This window comes from Grus americana, chromosome 29 (assembly GCF_028858705.1).
Source record: "Grus americana isolate bGruAme1 chromosome 29, bGruAme1.mat, whole genome shotgun sequence".
In the NCBI taxonomy this organism is placed as follows: Eukaryota; Metazoa; Chordata; class Aves; order Gruiformes; family Gruidae; genus Grus; species Grus americana.
This window is the reverse complement of record NC_072880.1, coordinates 2,186,278-2,210,161: the sequence shown is the minus strand read 5'-3', so window position 1 is coordinate 2,210,161 and position 23,884 is coordinate 2,186,278. Positions and strand designations below refer to the sequence as shown.

The 23,884-nt window shown below is 69.5% G+C and overlaps 5 protein-coding genes across 8 annotated transcripts; 4 read left to right on the top strand and 1 right to left on the bottom strand.

The window, feature by feature from the left end:
• The first annotated feature begins 25 nt into the window (after positions 1–25).
• Positions 26–2,544, top strand: RAB13 (RAB13, member RAS oncogene family). The gene is made up of 8 exons (XM_054806411.1): positions 26–273; positions 1,279–1,339; positions 1,434–1,494; positions 1,654–1,731; positions 1,815–1,904; positions 1,999–2,064; positions 2,201–2,251; positions 2,344–2,544. Exons 1-8 carry the CDS (start codon positions 39–41, stop codon positions 2,419–2,421), a joined length of 720 nt encoding a protein of 239 aa, XP_054662386.1. The 5' UTR covers positions 26–38; the 3' UTR covers positions 2,422–2,544.
• Positions 2,545–2,987: 443 nt separating this feature from the next.
• Positions 2,988–4,265, top strand: JTB (jumping translocation breakpoint). The gene is made up of 5 exons (XM_054806419.1): positions 2,988–3,149; positions 3,246–3,286; positions 3,434–3,519; positions 3,663–3,742; positions 3,875–4,265. The coding sequence occupies exons 1-5, from the start codon at positions 3,073–3,075 to the stop codon at positions 4,029–4,031; spliced, it is 441 nt and encodes a 146-aa protein (XP_054662394.1). The 5' UTR covers positions 2,988–3,072; the 3' UTR covers positions 4,032–4,265.
• Positions 4,266–4,397: 132 nt separating this feature from the next.
• On the bottom strand, positions 4,398–6,856 carry CREB3L4 (cAMP responsive element binding protein 3 like 4). Its single transcript, XM_054806380.1, has 9 exons — positions 6,366–6,856; positions 6,030–6,240; positions 5,767–5,879; positions 5,599–5,676; positions 5,399–5,505; positions 5,241–5,309; positions 5,089–5,164; positions 4,905–5,001; positions 4,398–4,818 (listed from the first exon to the last, which is right to left on the bottom strand). Exons 1-9 carry the CDS (start codon positions 6,522–6,524, stop codon positions 4,571–4,573), a joined length of 1,158 nt encoding a protein of 385 aa, XP_054662355.1. The 5' UTR covers positions 6,525–6,856; the 3' UTR covers positions 4,398–4,570.
• A 313-nt stretch (positions 6,857–7,169) lies between these two features.
• SLC39A1 (solute carrier family 39 member 1) lies at positions 7,170–10,285 on the top strand. Its single transcript, XM_054806392.1, has 4 exons — positions 7,170–7,304; positions 7,670–7,942; positions 8,536–8,666; positions 9,320–10,285. The coding sequence occupies exons 2-4, from the start codon at positions 7,768–7,770 to the stop codon at positions 9,944–9,946; spliced, it is 933 nt and encodes a 310-aa protein (XP_054662367.1). The 5' UTR covers positions 7,170–7,304; positions 7,670–7,767; the 3' UTR covers positions 9,947–10,285.
• Positions 10,286–11,300: 1,015 nt separating this feature from the next.
• CRTC2 (CREB regulated transcription coactivator 2) lies at positions 11,301–23,248 on the top strand. 4 transcript variants are annotated; one of them, XM_054806334.1, is made up of 14 exons: positions 11,301–11,492; positions 15,316–15,411; positions 15,721–15,839; positions 16,069–16,128; positions 17,700–17,768; positions 19,092–19,195; positions 19,375–19,404; positions 19,572–19,651; positions 19,862–19,911; positions 20,052–20,296; positions 20,856–21,304; positions 21,761–22,048; positions 22,146–22,320; positions 22,423–23,248. In XM_054806334.1, exons 1-14 carry the CDS (start codon positions 11,349–11,351, stop codon positions 22,629–22,631), a joined length of 2,118 nt encoding a protein of 705 aa, XP_054662309.1. In that variant the 5' UTR covers positions 11,301–11,348; the 3' UTR covers positions 22,632–23,248. The 4 variants fall into 4 exon arrangements, with proteins under 4 accessions (XP_054662309.1, XP_054662308.1, XP_054662307.1 ...); XM_054806333.1 differs by having other exon boundaries at positions 15,310–15,411; XM_054806332.1 differs by having other exon boundaries at positions 11,301–11,519.
• Positions 23,249–23,884: the final 636 nt, after the last annotated feature.

Sequence of the window (23,884 nt, the reverse complement as noted above, 5' to 3'; positions counted from 1 at the left end):
GAGCCGATTCCCCTGCGGTGACGTCACGGAGAGTGGTGATGTCACGGCGGTGGGGCAGGGCTCCGGGCGAGTCCCCGCCCCGGGGGAGAGGCGGGCCGGGGCCGTGGCCGGGCCGGGCCGGGTCCCGGTGGCGGCGGCGGGCGGGGGCCATGGCCAAGGCCTACGACCACCTCTTCAAGCTGCTGCTGATCGGGGACAGCGGCGTGGGCAAGACCTGCCTCATCATCCGCTTCGCCGAGGACAACTTCACCAGCACCTACATCTCCACCATCGGTGCGTGAGCGGCACCCCGGGGAAACCCCCCCCCACACACACACACACACAAATCCCCCCCCCCCCGCCTCCCCCGGGGACTCACCGGGACCCCCCCGGCCCCGGGAGCGGTGTCTCCCCTCCCCTCTCCTCCTCCCGGCTCCCCGGGCGAGGGTCGGGGTGGCTGGGTCCGCTCTATCGCTGGCCGCCCCTCTCCTTCCCCGGTACCGGCAGGACGGGGACACGGCACCGGGGATGTGGCTGTACCGCTGGGCAGCCCCGCGCCTCGTCCCGGCCGGTAAACGGGGGGTTTGAGCCATTTCCAGGGGCCGCATCACGAAAGAAGCCGGCCGCGGTGATGGCGGTGACGGCCACGGCTCGACGCTGGTCCTGTCCCGCAGCCGCCACCGAGCCGGGATCCCGGCACCCGCCGTCCCGTCCTCTTCCTCCTCCTCCTCCTCCTCCTCCAAGTTTCCACTGCGCTGGTAAAGCCATTTCCTGAGCCCGGAGCAGCCGCCTCGGCCCATCCCATGCCATAAACTCCGACGCGGACACGCCGGCTGGGCTGGGGTCCCCGCTGTGCCCCCAGCTGCTCCGGGCCTTCCTCCTCCTCCTCCTCCTCATCCCCTGACATGGGCCAAGCAGGGAGGGGGTGCAGGGACGGGAGATTTTTTTTTGGGGGGGGGGAGCATCTGCCAGACTTTGGGGCTTTGACTTGATGGGGGGTCCGGCGGCTCCGTCCATCTCTTCCCCCCACCTCCCCGCTGCGGAACGCCGCGCGGGGTGATGCCATCCTGCAGGAATGCCGCGTCCGGCGGGCTGGGGGATGCTGGTGACCCCCTCCCAGCCGCCGCAGCTGGTGCCAGAACTGGACTTTGCCCGCCCCCCTCCCTTTCCCCGGATGCCAGATGGTTGTTACTGGGAAAAAGGAGACTGGGACTGGGAGTGGAGCTGTTTGCGGCATCCCCTCCCGGTGCCGGTATGGCCCCGGCATCACCGGCCCCCGCCTCTTTCCTCCCATCCCAGGGATCGACTTCAAAATCCGGACGGTGGACATTGATGGGAAGAAGATCAAGCTGCAGGTCTGGTAAGTAGGGGGGGGGTGTGTGTGTGGAGGGAATTGAGGACACCTCCCCCCCCACACTTCCCGCCCTCACCCCCCTCCTCTTCCTCCCACGCAGGGACACGGCGGGACAAGAACGCTTCAAAACCATCACTACAGCTTATTACCGCGGAGCCGTGGTACGGCGGGGGGGTGCCGGCGGCCCCCAAAAGGGCTGGGTCAGCTCGGGGGGGGGGGGACACATGACACTGTGACTTCCTGGGGACAAGACACACACCCCACACCCCCCCAAATCGGGGTGGAGGGTCCCTGCCCCACTGACTGCGCCGTCCTGGCAGGGCATCATCCTGGTGTACGACATCACTGATGAGAAATCGTTCGAGAATATCCAAAACTGGATGAAAAGCATCAAGGAGGTGGGTGTGTGCCAGGGCGGGGGGGACAGGGGACGGGGGGCATTGGGGGGGGGGGGGTCCTGCCCGTCCTTTCCTGCCTGCAGAACGCCTCAGCCGGGGTCGAGCGTCTCCTCATCGGCAACAAATGCGACATGGAGGGCAAGCGCAAAGTGCAGCGGGACGAGGCTGAGAAGGTACGGGGGGGGGCTGGGGGGGTCACTGTGGGGCTGGGGGGGGCCCCTTTCCCCAGCATCCGTGTCAGAGCAGGGGGTTCCCCTTGTCCCGCAGCTGGCGAAGGAGCATGGGATCCGCTTCTTCGAGACCAGTGCCAAGTCCAGCGTGAACGTGGAGGAGGTGAGAGGGGGACCCAGATGCGAGGGGGGGGGGGGGCGCACCCCCCCCACGGTGGGAGAAGCACAGGAGGGGGGTGGTTCTCATCCCCGGGGGGGGTCCTGAGGCGCTGCCCCCGCTGACTGTCCCCTCTCCCCAGGCCTTCACCACGCTGGCACGGGACATCCTGCAGAAAACCTCCCGGAAAGCCGTGAGTGGGGCCAGGGGGGTGTGGGGGGGGGGGGCCGGGCGAGGGACCCCCCCTCCCGCTCCGGCCTCCCTCTGACCCCCTCCCTCTTCCAGGCCCCCAGCAGCAGCAGCAGGCCCCTCCTGGAGCCCGGCCCCCCGAGGAAGACGGGGGCTAAATGCTCCCTGGTGTAGAGCTGCCGGTGTCGTGTCCGCCCCCCCTCCGCTGCCGCTGCTCCCCCCGCCTGCCCCGGGGCAGCGCAGGCGCCGAACCGGGGGGGGGGTGGTGTGGAGGGGAACCGGGGGGGGCTCCCGGCTGGAGGTTGGGGGGGGGGCGGGGAGGGAAGGGCTGACCCCCCGCCCCCGGTCCGCACCTTGTGCCATAAAGCCCAGCTTGTGCCTTGCCCCGTCTCCGGTGTCTCTGTTGGGGACGCGGGGGGGTGGGGACGGGGACGGGGACGGGGGGGGGGAACCGAGGGGGGCCGGGCATAGCCACGCCCCATTCAAAGCCACGCCCCATTCGCGCAAAGCCACGCCCCATTCTCTCAAAACCACGCCCCATTCGCTCAAAACCACGCCCCATTCGCTTTAAACCACGCCCTTCTGTTTAGGCCACGCCCCTTCGTTTAAAATTACGCCCGCCACCCCCCAGCCTCACCCCGCCTCTCAGAGCCCCGCCCCGCGCGCGAAACTCCGCCCCTAGATAGCCCCGCCTCCCTGCCCGGGCACCGCCCTTCGCTGTCCCCGCCCTTCCCGTCGTCCCCCGCTCCTCCCAGCGGCCCCCGCGTCTCAAGATGGCGGCGGTGCCAGAGACGCGGGGCCCGGCCCGGTAGTTCCGCCGCACCGATGGGGCCCCGCGGCCCCGCTGGGCCGCGCTGCTGCGTCCTCTACGCCGTCCTGGGTGCCCTGGTTTGCGGTTTGCGGTGAGCAGGCAGTCGGGAGGGCGCAAGCGTGGCCCATGGGCGAAGTATGGCCGGGCCCGGAGCGCGGCCCTCACAGCGTCTCTGCTCTTTCCACAGGCCGGCGGTGGCGATGGTGGCGAGCGACGAGAAGCGCTCGGGTGAGTCCGGGGCCGAGCTCGGCGGGGCGCGGGTAGTGGGGGACCGGGGGCTCGGTGAGGGGAAGGGGGGGGCCCCAGTGAGTTCCCGGTTGGGCCCCAGTGAGTTCCCGGTTGGGCCCGCGCTCAGCGGCCGCGCTGTCTTTGCAGCGAGCCCGGTGGTGGCCACGCAGTGCTGGCAGGTGGAGGACTTCGTGGTGGCTCAGGAATGCACCCGCTGCTCCAGCTTTCAGACGGTGAGTACCGGCAGCTTTGGAGCGGTGCTCACCCCCCTCACCCGGTGGGCTGGGTCATACCGTGCCCCTCCCGGGGCTGGCGGGGTCGGGGGGGTGCAGTTTGTGCCCCGGTACGGCCTCTGACAGGCCACTCTCGGTTGCAGAAGACGATACTGGCGTGCAGCCCCACGGGCTTCATTGAGAAGATCAACTGTGCCACCTCTAAGAAGGATGAGTTCAAGAGGTAGGTGGCGGGTCCTTTGAGGGGGGACGGATGGGGCAACCGCGAGCCCCTGGGGGGTTGCGGGGGGGACGGGGTGGGATTTGGGGCTGAGGCTGTTCCCTCCGCCGTTCCTAACTCTCCCTGTGGGCTCAGCTGTCGCTCCGCAGTGATGGAGGCGCACGTTTTCTGGAGGTTCGTGGGCACCATGATGTGCGTGGCCGCCGTCTTTGCGGTGCTGGTGGTGTGTCGCCAGCGTGTGCTGGACAGAAAGGCCCTGGAGAAAGTCCGCAAGCAGATCGAGTCCATTTAGCAGAGCCTGGCTGCCCTGGAGAGGAGGACTCTGCTCGCCCACTTCTCCCAGCTGGGTGGGAGGATGAACTGGCGCCTGGGGAAGGCCCTGTGAACACGGAATCCTGCCGGGAACTGCATTCCGCTGCCTCGGATGCCACTGGGGCGTCCCGTGGGGCCGGCTGAGGGGTGTCCTGCCAGCGCAGGGGGCCCTGGGGAGCGCAATGTGTAATAAATCCTGGTCGTTGTCACCGGAGCGACGCTGACGTTTGTCCCCGGGAACGACGCGGAGCTGTGCCGCTGGCTCTGCTCCTCTCTCGGAGCCCTGGAGGGGTTCCCCGTCCTCCACGGCTCCACCGCGGGCTCAGCACCAACCCTCCGACACACCTCAGGGTGCAAACCAGACGCGCGTTTATTCACCAGAGCACGGAGCTGATATGGGGGTGTTGCGGGGGGCACCCAGTACCCCCTGTCCGGGCTGAGCTGGGTGTCCCCCCGCTGCAGCCCCCACCCCAGGGCACCTTCCAGCACCCCAAAACAGGGGCCGCTCTCCACTGCCTGTCACATCTCGTCCCCGTGTCCCTGTTTCGCTGCCCCCACCGGAGCCCCAGGGGGGGTCCAGCCTGAGGAGTTGGTGCCCGGCTCCCTGCTATGGGGGGGCCTCCCCTCCCCGTGCCCCCCTTCAGCTCCGGTGTCCTCTGGAGCTGCAGGGCCCGGCTCTTCCACCCGCAGCCACCCCGGCGCAGGGAATGGGGCTTCTCCGGCCGGTCCCAGCGGCTCCCCCTGGGTCAGGATGTTCCTGGAAATCACTGTGGGAACAGGGAATGTCGGGGGGAGGGGGGGGGGCTGCAGCCAGTCCCCCCCAACTTCGGGGCTCCCGCGGGTTCCCCGTTACCTCCGGTGGGCCTGTCGCTGTTCCGGCTGCGCCCCAGCCCCCAGCGGAAGGGGCTGTAGTTGGGGAACAGGATGAGTCCCAGGGAGAAGAGCAGGATCTGCCGGGGAGGGACAGGAACTGTGTGTCCCCGCGCGGTGCCGGGGGACGCCGGCGCGCGCGGTGCGTCGCGGCGCGTGTGCCGTACCAGGACGCAGGTGCTGGTCTGGGCGGCCTTGTTGGACGTCTGCTTGATCAGCGCCTGCAGCTGCCGCAGCAGCGACCTGCGGGACGAGGGATCAGCGAGCGCCCGCACCGTGTGCCCCCTCCCTGTCCCCGTGCCGTGCGCGCCGTGCTCACCCGTTGCGATTTTCCAGCTCCTGGACTTTCTTACGCAGCTCCTGGTTCTGGGCTGAGCACGCGGCCGCCCTGCCCGGGCAGAGACGGGAACGGGTGAGGGGACGCGTGGCTGGGGACGCGCCGGGGATGTGCCGGGGTGTGGTGCCGCCGGCGCCCACCTGCTCTCCAGCCCGTCCAGGTACTCCTTCTTCCTCCGCCGGCTGTCCTGGGCCGACTGCTTGTTCCGGATCTTCCTCCTCACCTTCTTCAGGATCCGCTCCTCAGTCTGGGGGGGGGGGGGGGGGGGCAGAGGGGTGAACCCGGCCCCCCGCCACCCCCTTGCATGTCCCCACGTGTCGCCCCTCTCTCCGCCACCCACCTGGGTGAGGGGCAGGGTGCCGGGCAGCGTCACCCCCTCCTGCGCCAGCAGCCGCTTCTCCTCCTCCGTCAGGCGCAGCTGCCGAGAGATGGGACGTGTTGGGGGGCGGGGGGGGGGGGTCTGGCAGCGTGGGGACGCGGCGTTGGGGACGGGGCTGTGGGGACTCACCGTGGTGGGGCTGGGCGTCTGCAGGGTGGCAGGCAGCGGAGCAGGCAGGGAGGCGGCAGGCAGCTCGTTGATGATGCAGGAACCGGGGAGCAGCGCGGGGCACAGCCAGTCGTCTGCGGCGGGGGGGGGGGGGGGGAGATGGCCTTGCCCTGCCTGCTCCTGCCCGCTCCTCCCTGCCCTAACCTGGGGAGCCGCTCTGCTCCCTGCCCTGCGTTGGCAGGATGCGGCCCCCCTGCCCCCCCCCCAGGCTGAACCCCACTGACCCAGCTGGATGGAGACGACGCTGCCGTGCAGGGGGGTGCTGAGGTCGCAGACCACCTCGTATAGGGCCGGGGGGGGCACCTCGTCGGGCCCGGGGGGCTCCGGGCTAGCGTCTTGGGAGCTGTGGCCACCTGGGGAGGCGAGGCGGCCGCCCAGGCCGCAGGCGTCGTTGGGGTTCACCGTCAGCCGCAGCAGCTCCTCGGTTTTGCTCCCCTGCGGCCGCAGAGACGCCGGTGGGGAGACGGGGACCCCCGAGGGTTCCCGTGGGACCCCCCCGGGCCCCGACACCCCTCGGGGGGGCTCCTCCCTACCCCGTGCCCCCCCCGACACCGACTCACGCCATCCTCGGGGAGCGTCCAGCCCTCGAAGGCCGGTTCCGAGCCACCGGGAGATGGGGCCGAGCCGGAGAAGGGGGGATCGGGGAGGACGCTGCCCGGGAAGAGCCCGTCCTGCGGCTCCAGGAGAGCGTCCAGGAGCTCCGGCACCTCCGGCTCCATCACCGGGGCTGAAGGGTGAGAGGGGGCCACCGGCCACCCCGGGGGGGGGGGGACGGGACGGGGACCTGGGGACCCTCCCGGGCCGGGGGTCGTGGGTGCTGCTCGGGTCGGATCCCGGCGGGGGGGCGGTGGGATCCCCGGCTTTCCCCCCTCCGGGTGCTCCTCGGTGGCGCAGCCGGCTCCGTCCGGGCCCCGGGGCTGCGCACCAGGATCTCCGGTATCCTGAGCAAACCCAGCCAAGTCCCGCCCCCGGGGCCTTTCACCGGTAGAAGGGCCGGGCTCCCCACCCCCGGGGTGCCCCGGGATCCCCCTCCCCGCCTCGACTGGGGGTGCACAGGGGGCCCCGGCCGGGCTACCGGAGAAAACCGGGTTAGGGGATGAGATTGCCCCGGTACCGCGTCCCGGAGGCACCGGGGAGCAGCAGCGAGCGGCTCGGTGGTGGGGGGGGGGGGGGAACCGGGACTCCGCGACCCGGGGACGGTTCCCTGCAGCCGGCGGTGGCTCCAGGCCCGGGCCGGTGCCCTCCCGGTAACGGGGCCCGGGGGGGGGGAGGGGGGGACACGGGACCGACCCGCCCCGGCGGAGCCGGACACGTTTACGCGCGCCGCCGCGCGCTCCCGGGACAGCGGTACCGCGCCCGGTTTTCTCGTTTCCTATTGGTTGAGGTGTTCGTCACTCAGCGATACCGTCGGGGTTTTTCGCGTCGCTATTGGTCGCGACGCGCCGTGCCGGCTCCGCCCTCTGGAGCACCGAGGACGCGCGGGTCCGATGTAGCGAGCGGTGAGTGCGGGGGGGGGGGGGGAACGGGGGACCCCGGGACCCCGGGACAGGGATCAGGGGCCAGGACTCCATCCCGGTCCCGCTCCTTGATCCCGGATCCCCGGTGCCGGTCTCCAAGCCCCGTCCTTCATCCCTTTTCCGGTTCGCCACCCCCCTGTGCCGTTACCGGAGCGCTGCCCCGGGTCACCCCCCCACCCCCCCGCGGCCACCGGGGATCCCCCTCCCAACCCGCCGCGCTGCTCCAGGCACCGAGGGCACGGGGACGGGGGGTGGGGGGGATCGGTGCCGGCGGGAGGGGTTTGTGAGTCACCGGAGCCGGGAGGCGGCACCGGCCGCTCTGACGGTCCCGTCCCGTTCCGTCGTAGCTCCCGTTCGCTCCGACGATGCGAAGCGCGATCGAGTCGGCGGGTGGGAACTTCCCCCGCGGTAGTTTTTGAGTTCTCGTATTAAAACCCCGGGTGGGATGGTAACGAGAACCGGGCCCGGGATGGCGGAGCTTGCCTGGAGCCCCGGGGCGGCCCCGCGCCCCCCGCCCGGGCTGGAGGCGAAGCTGGGCTCCTTGGTGCTGCTGCTGCTGCTGCCCCTCGCCTGCGGGCTCGCCCCCCTCTGCTGCTTCCGCCAGCCCCCCAGCTCCGCCGGTATGACCCGGGGGGGGGGGGGGAGTTTGGGGGTCCAGGGGGGGCTGGGGGATCGCGGGGAGTCTGGGGGTGTCAGGGGTTGGAGGGGAAGGGAGGTCCCAGGGGTTTGGGGGGGGGGGGGGTGTCCCGGAGGGCTTGGGAAGGGTCTGAGGGGTCTGGGGGATCCCAGGGTGTCCTGGGGACTTTGGGGGGTCTGGGGGTCCTGGAGGGTCTGGGGGATCCCAGGGTGTCCTGGGTACTTTGGGGGTCTCAGGGGTCTGGGGAATCTCAGGGGTCCCGGGAGGGGGGTGGTGTCTCTGGGGTCCGGGGGGTCCTGGGGAATCAGGGGGAGTCCAGAAGAGTCTGGGGGTCTCAGGGGTCTGAGGGGTTCCAGGGAATCTGAGGGGTCCTGGGGGTCTCCAAGGGGTCCTGGGGACTCTGGGGGAGCCCTGGGGAGTCTGGGGGCGTCCAGAGGGCCGGGGGGTGTCCAGGGGGTCCCAGCGGTCTGGGACGGGCTGGGGACAGAGCCGTCACCTGGGGCAGGGCTGACCCCAAAGGGCCTGGCAGGTCCTGGGGTACGGGGCTGTGGTGGGGGTCTCACCCCCCTGCTCCAGACACCCGCAGCCCGGTGCTCAGCCTGGTGAGCTGCTTCGCCGGCGGCGTCTTCCTGGCCACCTGCCTGCTCGACCTCCTGCCCGACTACCTGGCCAGCATCACCGCGGCGCTGGAGGGGCTGCGCATCACGGTAAGCGCCCGGGACCCCCCCCCCCCCCCCCCCCGCAGGCCTGGCCCCGCTGGGGACCCTGCCCGGGGGGACCCCGGCTCTTCCCTGGGGGTTTCCCGGTGTCCTTGTCCCCGGGATCAGGGTCAGCAGCGGGGGGAACGTGCTGGGACAGCAGGGAAGGGATGGCGGGGGCTGGGTGGTGGGGAGGGGGACAGGGACAGCGGGGGGGGGGGACGGTGGGTTTGGGATGGTGGGGAGGGGGACAGCGGGGAGGGGACAGTGGTGATGGGACAGCGGGGATGAGAGGGAAGGGAGCGGGGCGAGAGGATGGGATGGTGGGGTGGGGGACAGTTGGGACAAGAGGGAGGGGGTGGTACGGATGGGACGGTGGGGACGGGGACAGCGGGGGCTGGCAGGGCCGCGCTGGTGGCGACGGAGCAGCCGGGAGGGGACGGTGGGGCCGAGCCAGGCGGGAGGCCCTCGTGTCCCGCCGTGACTCATGGAAAGATCCTCCCTCTGCCCATGGCTTCCCGGCAGCCACCGCCTCCGGCTTCCTTCCCCAGGGCTGGCGGCGCAGGCAGGGCCGGGCGCAGGCAGGGCCGGGCGCAGGCAGGGCCGGGTGCAGGCAGGCCCTTAGCCCCCCCTCCTTTTTGTTCCCCCCCCTCCTTTTACAGCTGCAGTTCCCCTTACCGGAGTTCATCCTGGCCATGGGCTTCTTCCTGGTGCTGGTGCTGGAGCAGGTCGCGCTGGCGCAACGGGAGCTGTCGTCCATCCCGGAGGAGACGCGCGCTCTGCTTCCCGCCGGTTCCATCCAAACCCCTTCGCCTCAACCCTCCGTTCCCGGAGTCCGCGGCGCCATCCGCTCCGGGTTGTTGGTGCTGGCGCTGGCGCTGCACGCCGTTTTGGAGGGGCTGGCGCTGGGGTTGCAGGAGGCGGAGGGGGCCGTGCTGCGCGTCTGCCTGGCGTTGCTGCTGCATAAATGCGCCGTGGCCTTCAGCCTGGCGCTGAAACTGCTGCGGGGTCGTCTGAGGCCGCCGGCGGTGGTCGCCTGCTTGGTCCTTTTCGCTATGATGTCACCGTTGGGCGTGGGGTTGGGGACGGCGGTGGCGGCGGGCGCAGGAGCGCGGCAGCGCCTGTGCCGGGGGGTGCTGGAGGGTTTAGCGGCCGGGACGTTCCTTTACATCACTTTCCTGGAGATTTTGCCGCAGGAACTTGGGGTCCCCCAGCATCGCATCCCCAAGGTCATCCTGCTCCTCGCCGGCTTCGCCCTCGTCACCGCCATCCTCTTCATCAAGATCTGAGATGGCCCCTCCCCGGAGTGGGGGATCCCCCCCCCCAAACAGGACCCCAGGGAAGGGGGTTCCCCACGTCACCCCTTCCTCTGTGCAAGTGCCAAAGTGTCGGGACACCCCCCCCCCCCGCACGCCCTGTGCCTCAGTTTCCCCATTTGCACAGGGGGAACGGTGCTGTCCCCCTGCGGGACCCCCACAATGGGGGGGGGGAGGTGAGTGTGTGTCGTCCCCCCACCCACAAGTGCCCTTACAGCGTGGGTGGGTGCCCCGGGGGACGCAGCCCGGGCCCCCCCCCGCCCCCCCAATGGGGAGAGGTGTTGGATGAAGCAAATAAAGGACTGGACCTGCTGGCGCTGCCTCTGCCTGGGGGGGAGCTGGGGGGGGGTGTAATATTGGGGAGGCGTAGTGCCCCCCCCACTGGGTCTACATGGGCTGGGGGGTCCAGGCCTCCCCAGTTTTGAAGGGTGTGGGGGTTCTGCTCTGTTCTCAGTCATGGGGGGGGGGGTGGTGACCCTGCTGGAGCCCCCCCTCCCGAGATTGCTACCCCCCCTCCCCAGCTCTAGTGCTGTGCAGCGTTACTCCCCCCGCCCTGCTGCCCCCCCCCGGGTTCCCCCAATGTAGTGACACCCCCCCCATTGCGGTGCCCACTGCCTCCCATCACGGTGACCCCTCACTGGGGTGCCCCCCCCCCCCCAAATCACGGTGCCCCCCCCACCAAATCACGGTGCCCACTGTCTCCCATCGCGGTGACCCCTCACTGGGGTGCCCCCCCCACCAAATCACGGTGTCCCCCCCAAATCACGGTGCCCACTGCCTCCCATCACAGTGACCCCTCACTGGGGTGCCCCCCCCCCCCCAAATCACGGTGCCCCCCCCACCAAATCACGGTGCCCACTGTCTCCCATCGCGGTGACCCCTCACTGGGGTGCCCCCCCCCCCCCAAATCACGGTGCCCCCCCCAAATCACGGTGCCCACTGTCTCCCATCGCAGTGACCCCTCACTGGGGTGCCCCCCCCCCCCATTGCGGTGCCCACTGCCTCCCGTTGCGGTGACACCCCCCAAATCGCGGTGCCCCCCCCATCCCGGTGGCCCCCCCGACCCCTCCCGCTGCCTCGCCCCGCCCCAGCCCCGCCCCACCCCGGAGGAAGGCGGAGGCCGCGCGGTGCACGCCGGGACTTGTAGTCGGCCCCGCCCTCCGCACCCCGCACTGCGGGGGCGCCCCCCGTGGGGGACCCCGAGGACTCAATTTCCCGGCGGCCCTTGCGGGCGCCCCGCGGGGGCTCTTGGGAGTTGTAGTCCCTCGCCCCCTCCGGCCTAGCGGCGGCGCCCGGCCCGCAGACTCCCCGTCCCAGCCTGCCCCGCGCGGCGGCGGCGGCGGCGGCGGCTGCCGGAGCGGCCCGAGCAGGGAAGATGGCGGCGGCGGGCGCGGGGGCCGGGCCCGGGCCCGGTGCTGGTTCCTCAGCCGGTGCCGGTGCTTCTAACCCGCGGAAGTTCAGCGAGAAGATCGCGTTGCAGAAGCAGCGGCAGGCGGAGGAGACGGCGGCTTTCGAGGAGGTGATGATGGAGATCTGCTCCACCCGGGTGAGCAGCGCCGCCGCGGCCTCCCCCCCCCCTCCTCGCCTCCCCGCCGGATGCGCGACGGGCCCGGGGGTGTGGGGGGGTGTGGGGGGGGCCGAGAGCTGTGAGGGGAGTCGGGGGCTGGGGGGGTGGCTGGGGGCTGTGAGGGGCCGGGGGGGTCGTGAGGGGCCAGGCGGGGCTGGGGGCTGTGAGGGGGCCGGAGGCTGAGTGAAGGCCGGGGGGGGGGGCGGTTAGAGGGGGCTGTGTGAGGGGTGGGGGGCTGCGGGGTGCGGGGGGGTCGGGGGTGCAGAAGGAGGGGGGGTTCTCGTGGGTAGCAGGGGGTCCGGGGGCTGTGCTGGGTATGCGGGGGGGGGTCTGGAGGCGCAGAGGGAGGGGAGGGGGTTTGGCGGGTGCCCAAAGGGGCCGGGGGGGGGGTTTGGGGGTGCAGAGGAGATGGAACTGGATGGGGCATCACCCCAGGCTTGGGGATGGGTCTGCATTTGGGGCTGGGAAAGGCCCCCACACACACCGGAACCCCCCTTCTCCCGGCGCCCACCTGCACCCTGCTTCTCCTTCCCGTGGGTTTACTTTGGTTAATTTTTTTGGCCACGGGTTTCTCGGCACGGGTTCGCACGTGGCTCGCTCCGGCCCGTGGCCGCCGTGCGTGGGTCCCGGCGCGCGCCGTGCGCCTCCTCCGCTTCCGAGCGTACGTCCCGGCGACCGGGTGGAAAAACCGACTCGTGGCTTGTGACACCTGAGGGTTTGCCGGTGCTCTTGCCGGGCATCCGCCGTGCCCACGGCTCTCGGGACGGGTTCCCACCGTGTTGCAGCCCCACGTTGCCTCCGCCGGCTCTGGCACTCGGGGCGGGGGGTCTGTCTCTGAGCACCGGGGACCCTCGGGTGGGTTGGGTTGGTCCTTCCTGCCGACACGGCCACGGGAAGCAGTGGATGCTTCATCCCTAGAGATGCTTAAATTTAGCTTGGCCGGAGCCTGAGAAAAAGCAGCGTTGGGAGCGTGGATGAGCACGCCGGATCTGAGCCGGCAAAACCACCCCGCTCGGCAGCTTCTGGGGAAGGGGAGTTGTGTGTGTGTCCCCCCCCCGCTGTGGGCTGAGGGCTTCTCAGAGGGACCTCAGTGGCAGGGGGGCTGCTCTGCGGGCTGCCGGCGGAGCGGGGAGGCCGGGAATGCTGCAGCGCATCTCCGGGAGCGTGGTTTCCCGGGTGGGGGAAGCCGTCAAGAGGAGACGGTCGGCTCCGGTTTGTGTTTTGCTCTGCGCCGGCCCCGAGGAGTCAGCGGGGATTGCGCGGCTGTTTGCCAAGATCGGGGTTTAGCCAGATTTCAGCTCCTGGAGAGCCGGGTTGTGCCAACCCCGGCGATGGGGCTCTGTGCCGGCAGCCGCAGAGTCCGGCAGCCAGCGCCGTCTTTCCCGGTGGAGAAACGGGATGGATGAGCGAGGGGAGAGGAGTGCGGAGTCAAAGACACGGAGAGGCTCTTCCAGGTGACAGGGACCGCTGATGGGGAGGCTCGTGTGTCACCCTGCATTTTGGGGCGGTGGGACCGGGAGAAGAGGGGAGCAAAATCCATCAGACCTTTAAAAAAAAAGGAGTGTTTGGGTCAGAGACCCCCGCTGGCACCCTGAGTCTGGCGAGGCAGCGGTGACCGGACATCTACGGAGCCGAAGGTGACGGGGTCCCGCCGTCCCCAAGGGAGTGACGCGCGGCTCTGCCCGCCGAGCCGAGAGCAGCCCCGTCCCCGGCGGGCGGGCAGGGCTCCCGAGCGGGGACATCTCTCCGGAGGTTTTGTCCCCTCTCTCGCCGGGACAGCAGGCGGGAGCCGCGACCTGCGCATCGCTGGTGACTTTGGGAGTGGGCTGGAGCCTCCCGCACCGTGTTTGCACAGTAAACAGCTGGTTAATGTGCAGCAAAACCGAGGGGGAGAGGCAGCAGGACTGTCCTCCCCGCTACTCCCTGCCCCTGGACGCTTCCTCCGGGAGTTCATTCCCCGCACGTGGGACCGGCAGCCCCGCAGAGGCGCAGAGCAGCACGGCCTGGGACAGAAGCTGGTCCCAAGGGGGGTCCCGGCCCCGCGGGACCCCTCCATCGTTGCCCGCAGGGCTGCAGGCAAGGAGCTGGCAGCGGCCGTTGCGCCGGTCGCTTGTGCCCCACACGGGCGCCTCCGTTTCGTGGCTCCTTGATGGGGGAGAGGTGGCCAGGGGGGCTGCTGCCCAGCTCTGGGGTGCCCCGCTCCCGCCGCGGGGATCTGGCAGCCCCTCGAGATTTGCTTCGTGTTTCCTGGAGTTTTTTCTGGCCGCTTGCGAGCCACTGCCTGATTTCGGCCTCGCCTGGCTCTGCTGGCTCCCGCAGGGACCCTGGCTCGGAGAACAGAGCAGGATCCCAAGACCTTAAGCCCCAGCGCAACTCCTCGCACTAATCCTGCAGTGCCAGCGCAGCCAGCTGTTGACTAAATCTCCCAGTTTTTTGGTTGTTTTTCTTTTTCTTTTTTTTTTTTTTTTCCTCCTGGATCTGGATTTCACTGGTCTTAAGCTTGGGAATTTGCTGTCGCACGTTTCCCGGCTGCAGCCCGTTTCCGAGCTGCTTTTTGTGTTTCATCTCTTTTTTCCCTGGGGGTTGTCCAGCACCGACGAACGCTGGTGCTGGCTGGTGCACGGGGCTGCTCAGAGACCCCCCCTGGGGTCAAAGGGGAGGTGGATTTGGATGCGCTTGGGTTGGGATGGGGGAAACCCTCCTTCCTCGGTGGGATGCTGGAGGGGGGGGCGGAATGGGACATCCCCCTGTGCCGGAGGGGATGATGGTGGGGGCCGTGCCCTTTCCCGGGATGCGGGCAGCAAAGCGCCTTCCTGCTGCTGTCGGGATGAGGAAGTCTGCGCTGCTGATGGCGGGTCAAACTCCTGCCCGGGTCGGCTGCGGGGCTGGGGCAGGAGGGGGCTTTTGGGATCGGCCCGGTGCCGCCCCGGGACCCGGCTCCCCTCTGCTGTGGGGTTTTCCTCTGCAGGGGGTGGGTGCCCGTACCCGGTTATCTCCCGTCTGCGGTTTGCTGTGGCTCCTTCCCCCGGCCTTGAGCAGCGCCGGGTCGTGCCGAGCCAAGCAGGCAGCCCTTCCTGCCTGCCCCGCCGGAGCCCCGGCCCCAGGGTGGGATCTCCCCCAGGTTTTTTTTTGGGCTGTGGCACCAACCGGCGTTGCCGGTTGTCTGTGGTGTGGACAAGGTGCCTGCTGGAAAACCCAGCGCCTCTGGATGGAAGGGGATGGGCTGACACACCGACCGCCAGTGCCTGGGGAGCACAGAGCCCCCTCGGGTGGGCACGGGGGTTTGGGGCTGTTTGGGGGGCAGCAGGGCTGGGTTCAGCCTCTGCTCTGGGGACGTGGGTGTCGCAGCCTGCGGGAGAGACGTGGCTGCTAAACCCAGCGGGGGCTCAGCATCCTTCCTGCACCAGAGCACCCACAGAGGGAGGAAAGTCCCTTGTGGGGCCTCGTCCGCGCTCAGAGGCTTCGAAGCGGAGAGGTCCTGGGCACCTCGAGCCGTCCTGGCCTGCTCCTGTGTGGTTCCTGAGGCCGACCGGGTCAGGCATGCCTCGCTCGGGGGGGGGGGGCTGTCTCCTCCCCGTGGGACATCCCGAGGGCTCGATACTGTGTGTGGGGCAAGCGTGGGGCTCGGCCGCAGGAGGGAGAGCGTGGGGATGACCTGCCGGGATGGAAACGGGGGTGTCTTGGGTATAACGGGGCAGTTTGGAGGAGCCCCAGCACCCTGGGGTGCCTGCTGGCCCCCCCTGACCTGCCTCCCCCCGCTCCGTCCCAGCTGCAGGCGCAGAAGCTGAGGCTGGCACACAGCCGGGGACCCTACTACAGCGGCTCCCTGCCCAACGTCAACCAGATCGGCAGCGGCGTCTCCGACTTCCAGGTGAGCAGAGCCTGCTCTGCCAGCCGGGGGCTGCCCAGAGGGGGGGTTTGGGGGGAGCTGCGCCTCATGGCACAGCCACTGTGCCTCGGGGAGGGGGATCAGGAGCTGCCTCAGGACTCGGGGTGGGCGTCGGGGAGGAGGATGAAGAACCGCGGTGCGGACTGCTGTTGGGGACGGATGGGGACGATCTAATCCCCGTGCCTGGCGAGGCACCCCTGGCAGCGCTGCCGGTTGAGGGGGGGCTGATCCTGAGACCCCCCTTCCCTCGCAGCCGGGCGGTGGGCTCACCCCGGTGTCTCCTCCTCGCAGGGCCCTTTGCACTCGCCGCTGGACTCCACACGCAGCACCCGGCACCACGGCCTGGTAGAGCGAGTGCAGCGGGATCCGCGCCGGATGATGTCCCCCCTCCGCCGATACGTCCGACAGATATCCTTTATCCCGTTCCCTCCCGCCCCGTCGGCGGGGGCAGGCAAGCCTTTTCTCCTTCCGCCGGGGCTTCTGCCCCGATCCCAGTGCCCCCGGTGCCCCTCGAATTTGGGATTAGCGAGCATCAGCAACGCGCGCCGCCCTGGCCCGTCTGCGGGCTTGCGTTCGATGCCCACGCGCTGGCTGCTCAGCCCCTCGCTCTCCGTCTGGCCCTTAACGTGTGTCTCACATCGACAGCTCTCCCTACGGACCGACCTACCTGTCGCCTCCGCCCGAGCCCAGCTGGAGGAGGTAAAAACCCCACGTTTTTCTTGGTTCCCGGCACTTATTTTCCTCCCCGTGTCGCTGGAACCCGGGGCTTGCTCTGTGTTAAAGAGCACCCAGAGGTTTGGAAACAGGCAGGCTGGCAGGAGCCCAGCGTAGGAGAGTCCCTCGCAACGGGCAGCCCTCCCGGGAGGATTTACACGGCTTCTCTAACCAGTCTGTGGGGGAAAAACGGGGCTGAGATATTGGGAGTGGGGCTGGGAGGTCTCCCACCTCTCGATTTTGGGTGCTGCCTGCACCCTCCCGCAGAGGGGGGAGTGATTTTTAAGGAAAAATGATTTCATCATGCCCAAAAGAGCCGGCTCCGGCGCGTGGGGCGGCATCTGTCCACCGTGGCAGTGGGAAGAAGGATCCTGCCCAAGGTGAATCACCGGGCGGCTGAGCCCCTGCCCGCTCCGGCCCTTGGCCCCGGGGGCAGACGAGGACGGGGCTGGCCAAGCCCGAACGCGCCCCGAGCATCGGCTCCATCCCACGGAGGTCCCGGTGAGCTGCGGCAAAGCCACTCGGGCTCGGCTCGGTACGGCTCAGCCCTTTTAGAGGTCGCTCAGGGCTCCTGGGCTTTATTTTCAAGGCTGCCCTTCTTCTGAAGTGCTGTGCTCAGCACAACTCTCCTTCCCCAGCCCAAGGACCGTTCTCCCAGGGACTCTCGCTGCCGATTCTCCTGCCGTATCCGTTCCTCGGTGCCCGGCACGGCGCGGCTACCGTCTCGGTGCACCGGGAGCCTGAGGGGGCCGTGCGTGCCCCTTCTCCCCAGCCTGGCGGGGACACCGCCGGCAGCAGATGCCCGTCAGCAGCCCTGGGTTGTGTCGCGTGAGGCCGGGGCTTTGCTGGAGGTTCATGTTGTGTCTTGCGCTCCCCGCGATTAGCCTTGATGCCGGTCAGTCCGGAAAGCGAGGGCCGTGGCCTCGTTCCCCGGCACGTCTCCCCCCGTCCCGCCGTATCCAAGCCCAGCCATCGGGTGCCTTCTCTGCTGTCCTGCCTGACCTCCCGGGCCAAAACCTTGGCTTTTTTTCCCCAAAAGAAGAGGTTACGTCGAATCCTCCCTGTCACAGCAAGCGCAGGACCTCGGGCTCCGAGGAGCCGTCCCCGGGAGCATCTCGCTGCAAATTCCTCCCCCCAAGCTCGCCCCGACTCTTGGGACTTTGGGGTTTTTCCACACGGAGAGGTCTCACCAGCCCCTTCCTCACAGGAATCTCAGGCTGGTTTCACTCTTGGCTGCGTTCTGCGCAGGCCGGCCGTGTTTTTGAGTCCTCGAGGCCCGGCTGCCCATCCCCGTGGTGTCTGGGCTGCGAGCAGAGGGCTGAGGCAGGGAATAGGGTCAGGATGTCGTGGATCAGCCCCGACCCCGTGCCGAGGGATGTCCCCTGGGGCTGCCGGAGATACCCCAACTTGTCTGTGCAAGGCAGCCCCCCTCCCGCTGCCCTTGGCCTTCCCACTGGTGACCCTCCCTCCCGTGGGGCAGCGCTCCCCTGCGCCCTCCTCCCTTGCTCTCCCCCCCCCCCCCGCCCCGATTAACCCCGCTGTTTCTCCTTCCAAAGGACCATGCCCTGGAGTAACTTTCCCATGGAGAAAGGACACTTGTTTAGGCTGCCCTCGGCTCTCAACAGGTGAATGGTTTTTCAATTCCGTTTTCTCTTTCTTCCCTGGCTCTGAGCTGGGCTCCAGCCCTTCCCCAGGACCCCCAGGGTGGGCACGGCTTGTAGCACCTCCGGTCCCCCAGGAGAAGGGAAGGGGTCTGCAGGCTGCTCTGGCCGCTAAACAGAGGGACCCCCGGGGTGGAGGTGGCCCTGGGGACCCTGGGCTTGGTGCAGCCCTCGTGTCTTCATGGCCTGCACGGTCCCGCAGCCGCTCTGAGCTCCCCGAGGAGCTGCTTGAGGGAGCGCGGGGCTCGTGGATGCGGGGCAGGGCGTCCCATGGGGCTGCGCCGGCTCGGAGCTGGCTCTCGGGACGAGGACCTGGCTCTGCCTACGGCCGCGGCTGCTTGGTCTCACCCTGCCATGGCCCGAGGAGCGGGAGCCGGCGCAGCCGCAGGGGATCGGGCCACGTTTGGGAACTCGGCGAGGCGATAGAGTAGCGGGTGCCCCCACGGGATATGAACACCCCTCCCGGGGCTCGGAGGTGGCAGCGGGGCCCTGGCCGTGCTGCGGACGGGCGCCCATCGCTCCCCGGCTGGGCCCCACGCGGGAGGGGGCTGCGTCCCATGGGCGGCGCGGGGGGGGGGGTGGGGGGGGCGGGCGAAGGGGGGGGCTTCCTGCCTCCCAGCTGCACCGCAGCTGAACAATGTCCCCCTTGTGCAGTCCCAGGACGCGTCATTAGCTCGAAAAGCCTTTTCCCAGCCCCTCCCCGCGCTCATCCGCTTCAGACCGACTAATTGGGAACACAATGGGTGTAACATCCCTGGGTCCTCTGCCCCCAGCCCCTCCAAGACCCCTGGGGGACGCAAAGGGTCCCTGGGGGAGCCCGTCTTCCCCCCGCCCTGCCCCGGTCCCCGTGGCGAGGGCTCCGGGGCCTTCGCAGTGGCGGCAGAGCCATCCCTCGGAGGAGACGGGGCTGGAGCGAGCCCCAGCGTGTCTGGAAGTGCAGGGCGAGGGACCCCACCAGAGCATCGCGTGGGGAGGGCTGGCAGAAGGGGACGGGGTCCCCGCGGAGCCCCCTGGCACCTGCCTCCAGGGCTCGCCCTGGGCACGGCGAGTGTCGGGCACGGAGGGCTTTGAAGGAGACGGTTGTTCCTCCAGCAAACCCCCCCCGCTCTCCTTCCAGCTTCCCCCAGCTCTTCCCCTTTTTTGCCGGCTGCCCTGGCCCCGCTCCTGCCCACCGCCCCGGGGCTGGCCTCGGGGGGCTGTCGCACCTAAAGGGGAACGGGGCCGGGGTGGGGGGGGGCGAAGACTGAGCTGGGCCCGTCTGACGATCGCTTTTCCTTTTCCAATTAGAACAAATTCCGACTCGGCTCTTCACACGAGCGTGATGAACCCCAACCCCCAGGACGCCTACCTGGGCCCCTCGCAGGGCGCCCCGCCGCCCGGCCGTCGGAGCGGTGAGCGTCCCCTCCCCTGACACCCCGCTTTCCCCAGCGGCACCCCGCCGCTGCCTCGGGACCCCTTTTACTCCTCGAGGACCCTGGGGTCCCCCCTTTCTGCCTTCGCTCTGCGGCGCTGGGCAATGTCCCCCGTGTCCCCGCGTGCTGCCGCTAACTGTCCCCCCGCTCTCTCGCAGGTTTTCTGGACGGGGACGCAGACAGTAAAGGTGAGCAAAGAGTCGGGGCAGCGGGGGGGATGTGGGGGGAGTCAATTCCCGGGGACCCCTCTGTGACGAGCGGGTCTGTAACGCCCCACTCACGACCGGTGGGTGGATGCGGGTGGGTTGTGTGACTCTCCCCGCGCTGACCCTCTGCTCCCCCGCCCCCTCGCCAGTGTTTGTTTTCCAAGTGCCTCCCATCGAAGAGACTTTCGATGACAACAAGCATTCGCTGAAGCCCTGGGACGCCAAAAAGGTGGGTGCGGAGGAAGGACAGTGAGGAAGTCACCCCTGCGTCCCCCTGCCCAGGCTGCCTGCTTCCTGCCCGCGGGGCGTTACGACACCGGGGTGGCTCTGCCTCCTTCCTGCCCTCAAACCGCGGCTGGTCCTGGGGTTGGGGCGGGGGGGGGGAGAGCGCAGGTTCAGCATCCCGGCGGCCTCGCTTCACTCCTCTTTGATTTCGCAGCTCTCCTCCTCCTCGGCCCGGCCGCGGTCCTGTGAAGTCCCTGGGATCCAGTAAGTCCTGGGGACGCGACTGGGCAGCCCGAGCTCCCACGGGGCTGGAACCGGGGCGGGGGTGCCGGGCTGCTGGGGAGGGGGATGCCGGAGGAGGCAGCGGCGTTCCCACCCTGAGCGTGTCTCTCTCTTTCCCCCAGCATATTTCCGTCCCCGGATCAGCCTGCCAACGTCCCCCTCATCCCCTCGGCCCTCAACACGGGCGGCTCCCTTCCCGACCTCACCAACCTGCATTTTCCCTCCCCGTTGCCCACCCCTCTCGACCCGGACGAGACGGCTTACCCCAGCCTGAGCGGGGGCAACAGCACCAGCAACCTGGCCAACACCATGACGCACCTGGGCATCAGCGGCAGCATGGGACTGGGGACGGGCTACGACTCGCCAGGTGAGGGCTGGCCCCGTCCCGACAGGGAAATGCCGGAGCTGCCGTTCCCGGGGCGGCCGCACCAGCTGCCGAGATGCGGGGAGCCGAGAGAGCGGTTCCCCGTGGCAGGGAGCTGCCTGCGGCCGGTGCTCGGCGGGGCCGGGGGGAGACGGGAACCCCCCCCGGCCTGCACCCCGGAGCCGGCTGCGGCAGAGATCGGCCTCTCCGGGCGATCCCGGTCTGGGCCGGAGACGCCGCGGCCTGGGAGCGGGGCGGGGAGAGCTGCGGCGTCCGACGGCGTCAGGGTGTCCCACGGGGGTGTGGGACGGCGGCCCCGGCGGGGGAGCCTGCCCCGGCGCCCTCCGCTTGCCGAGCCGGAGCTTCCTGCGCCGCCGCCGGTCCTGTTCCCGGGCTGTGTGTGTTTCTGTCTGTGTCTCCATCGTTTTGGTTGCCTCCGTCACCTTCCATCCCACCCGAGGCAGACGGGGAGCCCCAGCCTGGCCCGGCCCGGGGAGGAGAGCCTGGGGCGCGGGGCGATTCCGTGGGTAACGGTGGTGTCTCTTCTTTTTTGTCCCCACAGGACTTACCTCACCTATGCAGAGCTCCCTGAGTAACCCGTCCCTGCAGTCCTCGCTTAGCAATCCCAACCTCCAGGCCTCCCTGCGAAGCCCCTCTCTCCAATCCTCCCTCAGCAACCCCTCGCTCCAATCCTCCCAAAGCAGTTCCTCCATCCCTTCCTCGCTCTCCAACCAGTCCCTGCCTTCCTCCCTCTCCTCTTCGCTCAGCAATCCCTCCCTCCCCACGTCCCCCCGCAGCCAGCCCATGCAATCTTCCCCCAGCAACCCCAGCCTGCCCTCCGGCTTGAGCGGCTCTTCCTACGCCCCCATGGTGCAGGCGTCCATAAACACCTCGCCCCGCCGACGGGTCCCGCTCAGCCCCCTCACCCTCCCAATGGGTGGCGACTCCAGAAGGCAGCACCCCAAACAGTTCTCACCAACAATGTCACCCACATTGTCCTCCATCACCCAGGTATGCATGGTCCATTCGCCCGCGCCGGCCCCGCGCCGCGCGCTCCGCCTCCGTCTTCTCCTTCCTCGACTTCTCTCTTGTCTCGTTTTCCATCCTCATCGCAGCCGACACGTCAGGGCAGCCCCTCGCCCCCTTCCCGTCCCGAACCCGCGGACCCCTCCGCGCCGGGAGGGAGCTCTGCGCGCTCGGGGACGGCGAGGCGGCTTGGGGAAAGGCGGGCGGGGGGGGGCGAGGGGGGGGAAACGACGCGGGGAGCCCGGCCAGCGACGGGCGCTGGGCGCAGGGTTTCGCGGGGTTGAAATTCGGGTTCTCCCGGATCGCCGTGGTCTCCCCAAACCCGCAGCCGGTGCTGGGGGATGCACCGGGGGCTGAGCAGAGGGGCCGGATCCCGGTGGGCGCCGGGGTGGGTGCAGGCTGACACACACCCCCCCCCCTTCTTTTCCGCTCTCTCCGCAGGGGGTGCCCCTGGACACCAGCAAGCTGCCGGCCGACCAGCGGCTCCCGCCGTACTCCTACAGCCAGCCCGGTTTGCTCCTGCAGTCGCAGCCGAGCCAGAAAACCCTGCACCAACCCGTGCAGCAGTCCCCCCCGCAGCCGCCGCTGCCCCCCGCCCCTCCGGCACGGCCGCCGGTGCCGCCGAGCGGAGCCGCGCAACGTCCGTACGCCCCCCAGTACCAGCCTAACGCCTCCCTGCAGCAGCAGCAGCAGCTGGGACAGCCCCTGAGCGACTTCGGCTTGGGCAGCGTGAGTGCTCCCGGGACGGCAGCGGAGGGGGGGACACGCCGGGGTGGGGGGGGGACGGCGGGGATATTCGTCCCCGTAACCTGCCTCTTCCCCGCAGTTCGAGCAGTTCGGGATGGGGGAAAGCCCCACCGGCAACAGCGGCGGTTTCCCCGAGGAGCTGGGGAGCCTGAGTTACCCCCCGAGCGAGGGAACCTACGACCCCCACGTCCTCAACCGGCAAAACCTGAGCAACTGCAGCCGCCACGGCCCCATCCCCAACATCGTCCTCACCGGTGGGTGGGTTGGGGGCGCCGGCAGCCCCCCGCCGCGGGGAGCGGGACGGGCGCTGACCCCCCCTGTTTCTCATCACCACCACCCTCCCCCCTCCCCGACAGGGGATTCTCCCCCCGGCATCTCCAAGGAGATCGCGACAGCGCTGGCCGGCGTTCCCGGTTTCGAGGTGGACGCGGCGACGTTGGGGCTGGAGGAGGATTTGAAAATCGAACCACTCACCCTGGACGGACTGAACATGCTGAGCGATCCCTACGCCCTGCTCACCGACCCGGCCGTGGAGGATTCCTTCCGCACCGACCGCCTCCAGTGAGGGGCCAGGGGCTCCACCAGCACCCCCACCCGCCCGCGGACACCCCCCCCCCCCCCAACCTCTGGACCCCCCACCCCAATTTCCTCCATGCTCCCCCTTCCCACACTTCCCTTTTTCACTTTTTTTCCGGTAAAACGGTGAGGCTGCCGCTGGTTCCCTCCCCGGAGAACGGGGCTGGGGGATGCCGGAGGGGGGGGACACAGGAGCCAGGCGCTCTCCGGCACCCCCAAACCCCGGCAGAGAGGGGGCTCCCGTCCCCCCTGTCCCCCCCCGGGGGCGGCTGTACATAACCCCGTAGGTAGAGACCCGCGGGGGGGGGCGGTGTGTGTGCGCGGGGGGGTGCCGCTTCTGTTTTTATTTTATTTTTTTTCTGGCTAATCATGTTTAAGGAGAAATCCTGCTGTCCCCCGTCCCCCCCCCCCAGTTGCTCCCCGTATGTACCCCCCAGCCCCCCCACACCTTACCCAGCTGCCGGGGACCCCGCGGGACGTGTAGAAAGCACTTGTAACTTTGCCCCCCCCCCCCCAACCCGCCGGGGGAGCACGGGGGCCCCGTCCGCGGGCGGGGGGACCTGGGACCCCCCCCCCCCAGGACCTGCGGTTCCCCCCCCCCGCCTCGCACGGGAGGGAGCCAGAGTGATTTATTATTATTATTATTTTTTAAAATATATTATATGTTAATTAAATGCTCCCTGTGACGGCGTGTGGCTGATTTCATGGGGGGGGGCATGCACACGTCTGAGTGAAGCTGAGGGGTTTGGGGGGCACTGGGGGGGGGTTCAGCTGCTCCTGCCCCCCCCCACCCTGTCAGGCCCTTTGTTCTGGGGTCCCTTACTGGGGGGGGGGGCAGGGGGAGGTCCTTGAAGTTCTTGGGGTGCTAAAAGGGATCCTTGGAGGGGGGGGTGTCCTGGGGGTTGAGGGGTCCTGAGGGAGGGGGTCACTGGGGGTCCTGGGGGGTCCTGAGGACTCTGCGGTGGGTGTCTGGGGGTCCTGTGGAGTGGGTCCCTGGGGGGGTCCCTGGGGGTCCTGTGGAGTGGTGGGGGGGTCCCTGCGGGTCCTGGGGGGTGCTGAGGGTCCCTGGGGGTTCTGGGAAGTCCTGGGGGGTGCTGAGGGGTCCTGGGGGGTTTTGAGGGGTCTGGGGGGGGTGTCTGGGAGTCTTGTGGAGTGCTGAGGGTCCCTGGGGGTCCTGGGGACCCCGCGGGTACGGGGGTGGGGGGTGGGGATGGGGGAGTGTGCCCCCCCCTTTGGGTGCCG

What these genes read in the sequence shown, in the direction of transcription:
- RAB13 (XM_054806411.1), top strand. Translation starts at nt 39, where the DNA reads ATGTCACGGCGGTGGGGCAGGGCTCCGGGCGAGTCCCCGCCCCGGGGG. An exon ending in GGATGAAAAGCATCAAGGAG is followed by an intron (nt 1,732 to 1,814) that starts GTGGGTGTGTGC and finishes TCCTGCCTGCAG; the next exon opens with AACGCCTCAGCCGGGGTCGA. An exon ending in AGCGGGACGAGGCTGAGAAG is followed by an intron (nt 1,905 to 1,998) that starts GTACGGGGGGGG and finishes CTTGTCCCGCAG; the next exon opens with CTGGCGAAGGAGCATGGGAT.
- JTB (XM_054806419.1), top strand. Translation starts at nt 3,073, where the DNA reads ATGGGGCCCCGCGGCCCCGCTGGGCCGCGCTGCTGCGTCCTCTACGCC. An exon ending in GCCCTGGTTTGCGGTTTGCG is followed by an intron (nt 3,150 to 3,245) that starts GTGAGCAGGCAG and finishes CTCTTTCCACAG; the next exon opens with GCCGGCGGTGGCGATGGTGG. An exon ending in GAGCGACGAGAAGCGCTCGG is followed by an intron (nt 3,287 to 3,433) that starts GTGAGTCCGGGG and finishes CTGTCTTTGCAG; the next exon opens with CGAGCCCGGTGGTGGCCACG.
- CREB3L4 (XM_054806380.1), bottom strand. Translation starts at nt 6,524, where the DNA reads ATGGAGCCGGAGGTGCCGGAGCTCCTGGACGCTCTCCTGGAGCCGCAG. An exon ending in AGACGCCCAGCCCCACCACG is followed by an intron (nt 5,677 to 5,766) that starts GTGAGTCCCCAC and finishes ATCTCTCGGCAG; the next exon opens with CTGCGCCTGACGGAGGAGGA. An exon ending in CAGCGACAGGCCCACCGGAG is followed by an intron (nt 4,819 to 4,904) that starts GTAACGGGGAAC and finishes CTGTTCCCACAG; the next exon opens with TGATTTCCAGGAACATCCTG.
- SLC39A1 (XM_054806392.1), top strand. Translation starts at nt 7,768, where the DNA reads ATGGTAACGAGAACCGGGCCCGGGATGGCGGAGCTTGCCTGGAGCCCC. An exon ending in CCAGCCCCCCAGCTCCGCCG is followed by an intron (nt 7,943 to 8,535) that starts GTATGACCCGGG and finishes CCCCTGCTCCAG; the next exon opens with ACACCCGCAGCCCGGTGCTC. An exon ending in TGGAGGGGCTGCGCATCACG is followed by an intron (nt 8,667 to 9,319) that starts GTAAGCGCCCGG and finishes CTCCTTTTACAG; the next exon opens with CTGCAGTTCCCCTTACCGGA.
- CRTC2 (XM_054806331.1), top strand. Translation starts at nt 11,349, where the DNA reads ATGGCGGCGGCGGGCGCGGGGGCCGGGCCCGGGCCCGGTGCTGGTTCC. An exon ending in CCCGAGCCCAGCTGGAGGAG is followed by an intron (nt 16,129 to 17,699) that starts GTAAAAACCCCA and finishes CTCCTTCCAAAG; the next exon opens with GACCATGCCCTGGAGTAACT. An exon ending in GCGACTTCGGCTTGGGCAGC is followed by an intron (nt 22,049 to 22,145) that starts GTGAGTGCTCCC and finishes TCTTCCCCGCAG; the next exon opens with TTCGAGCAGTTCGGGATGGG.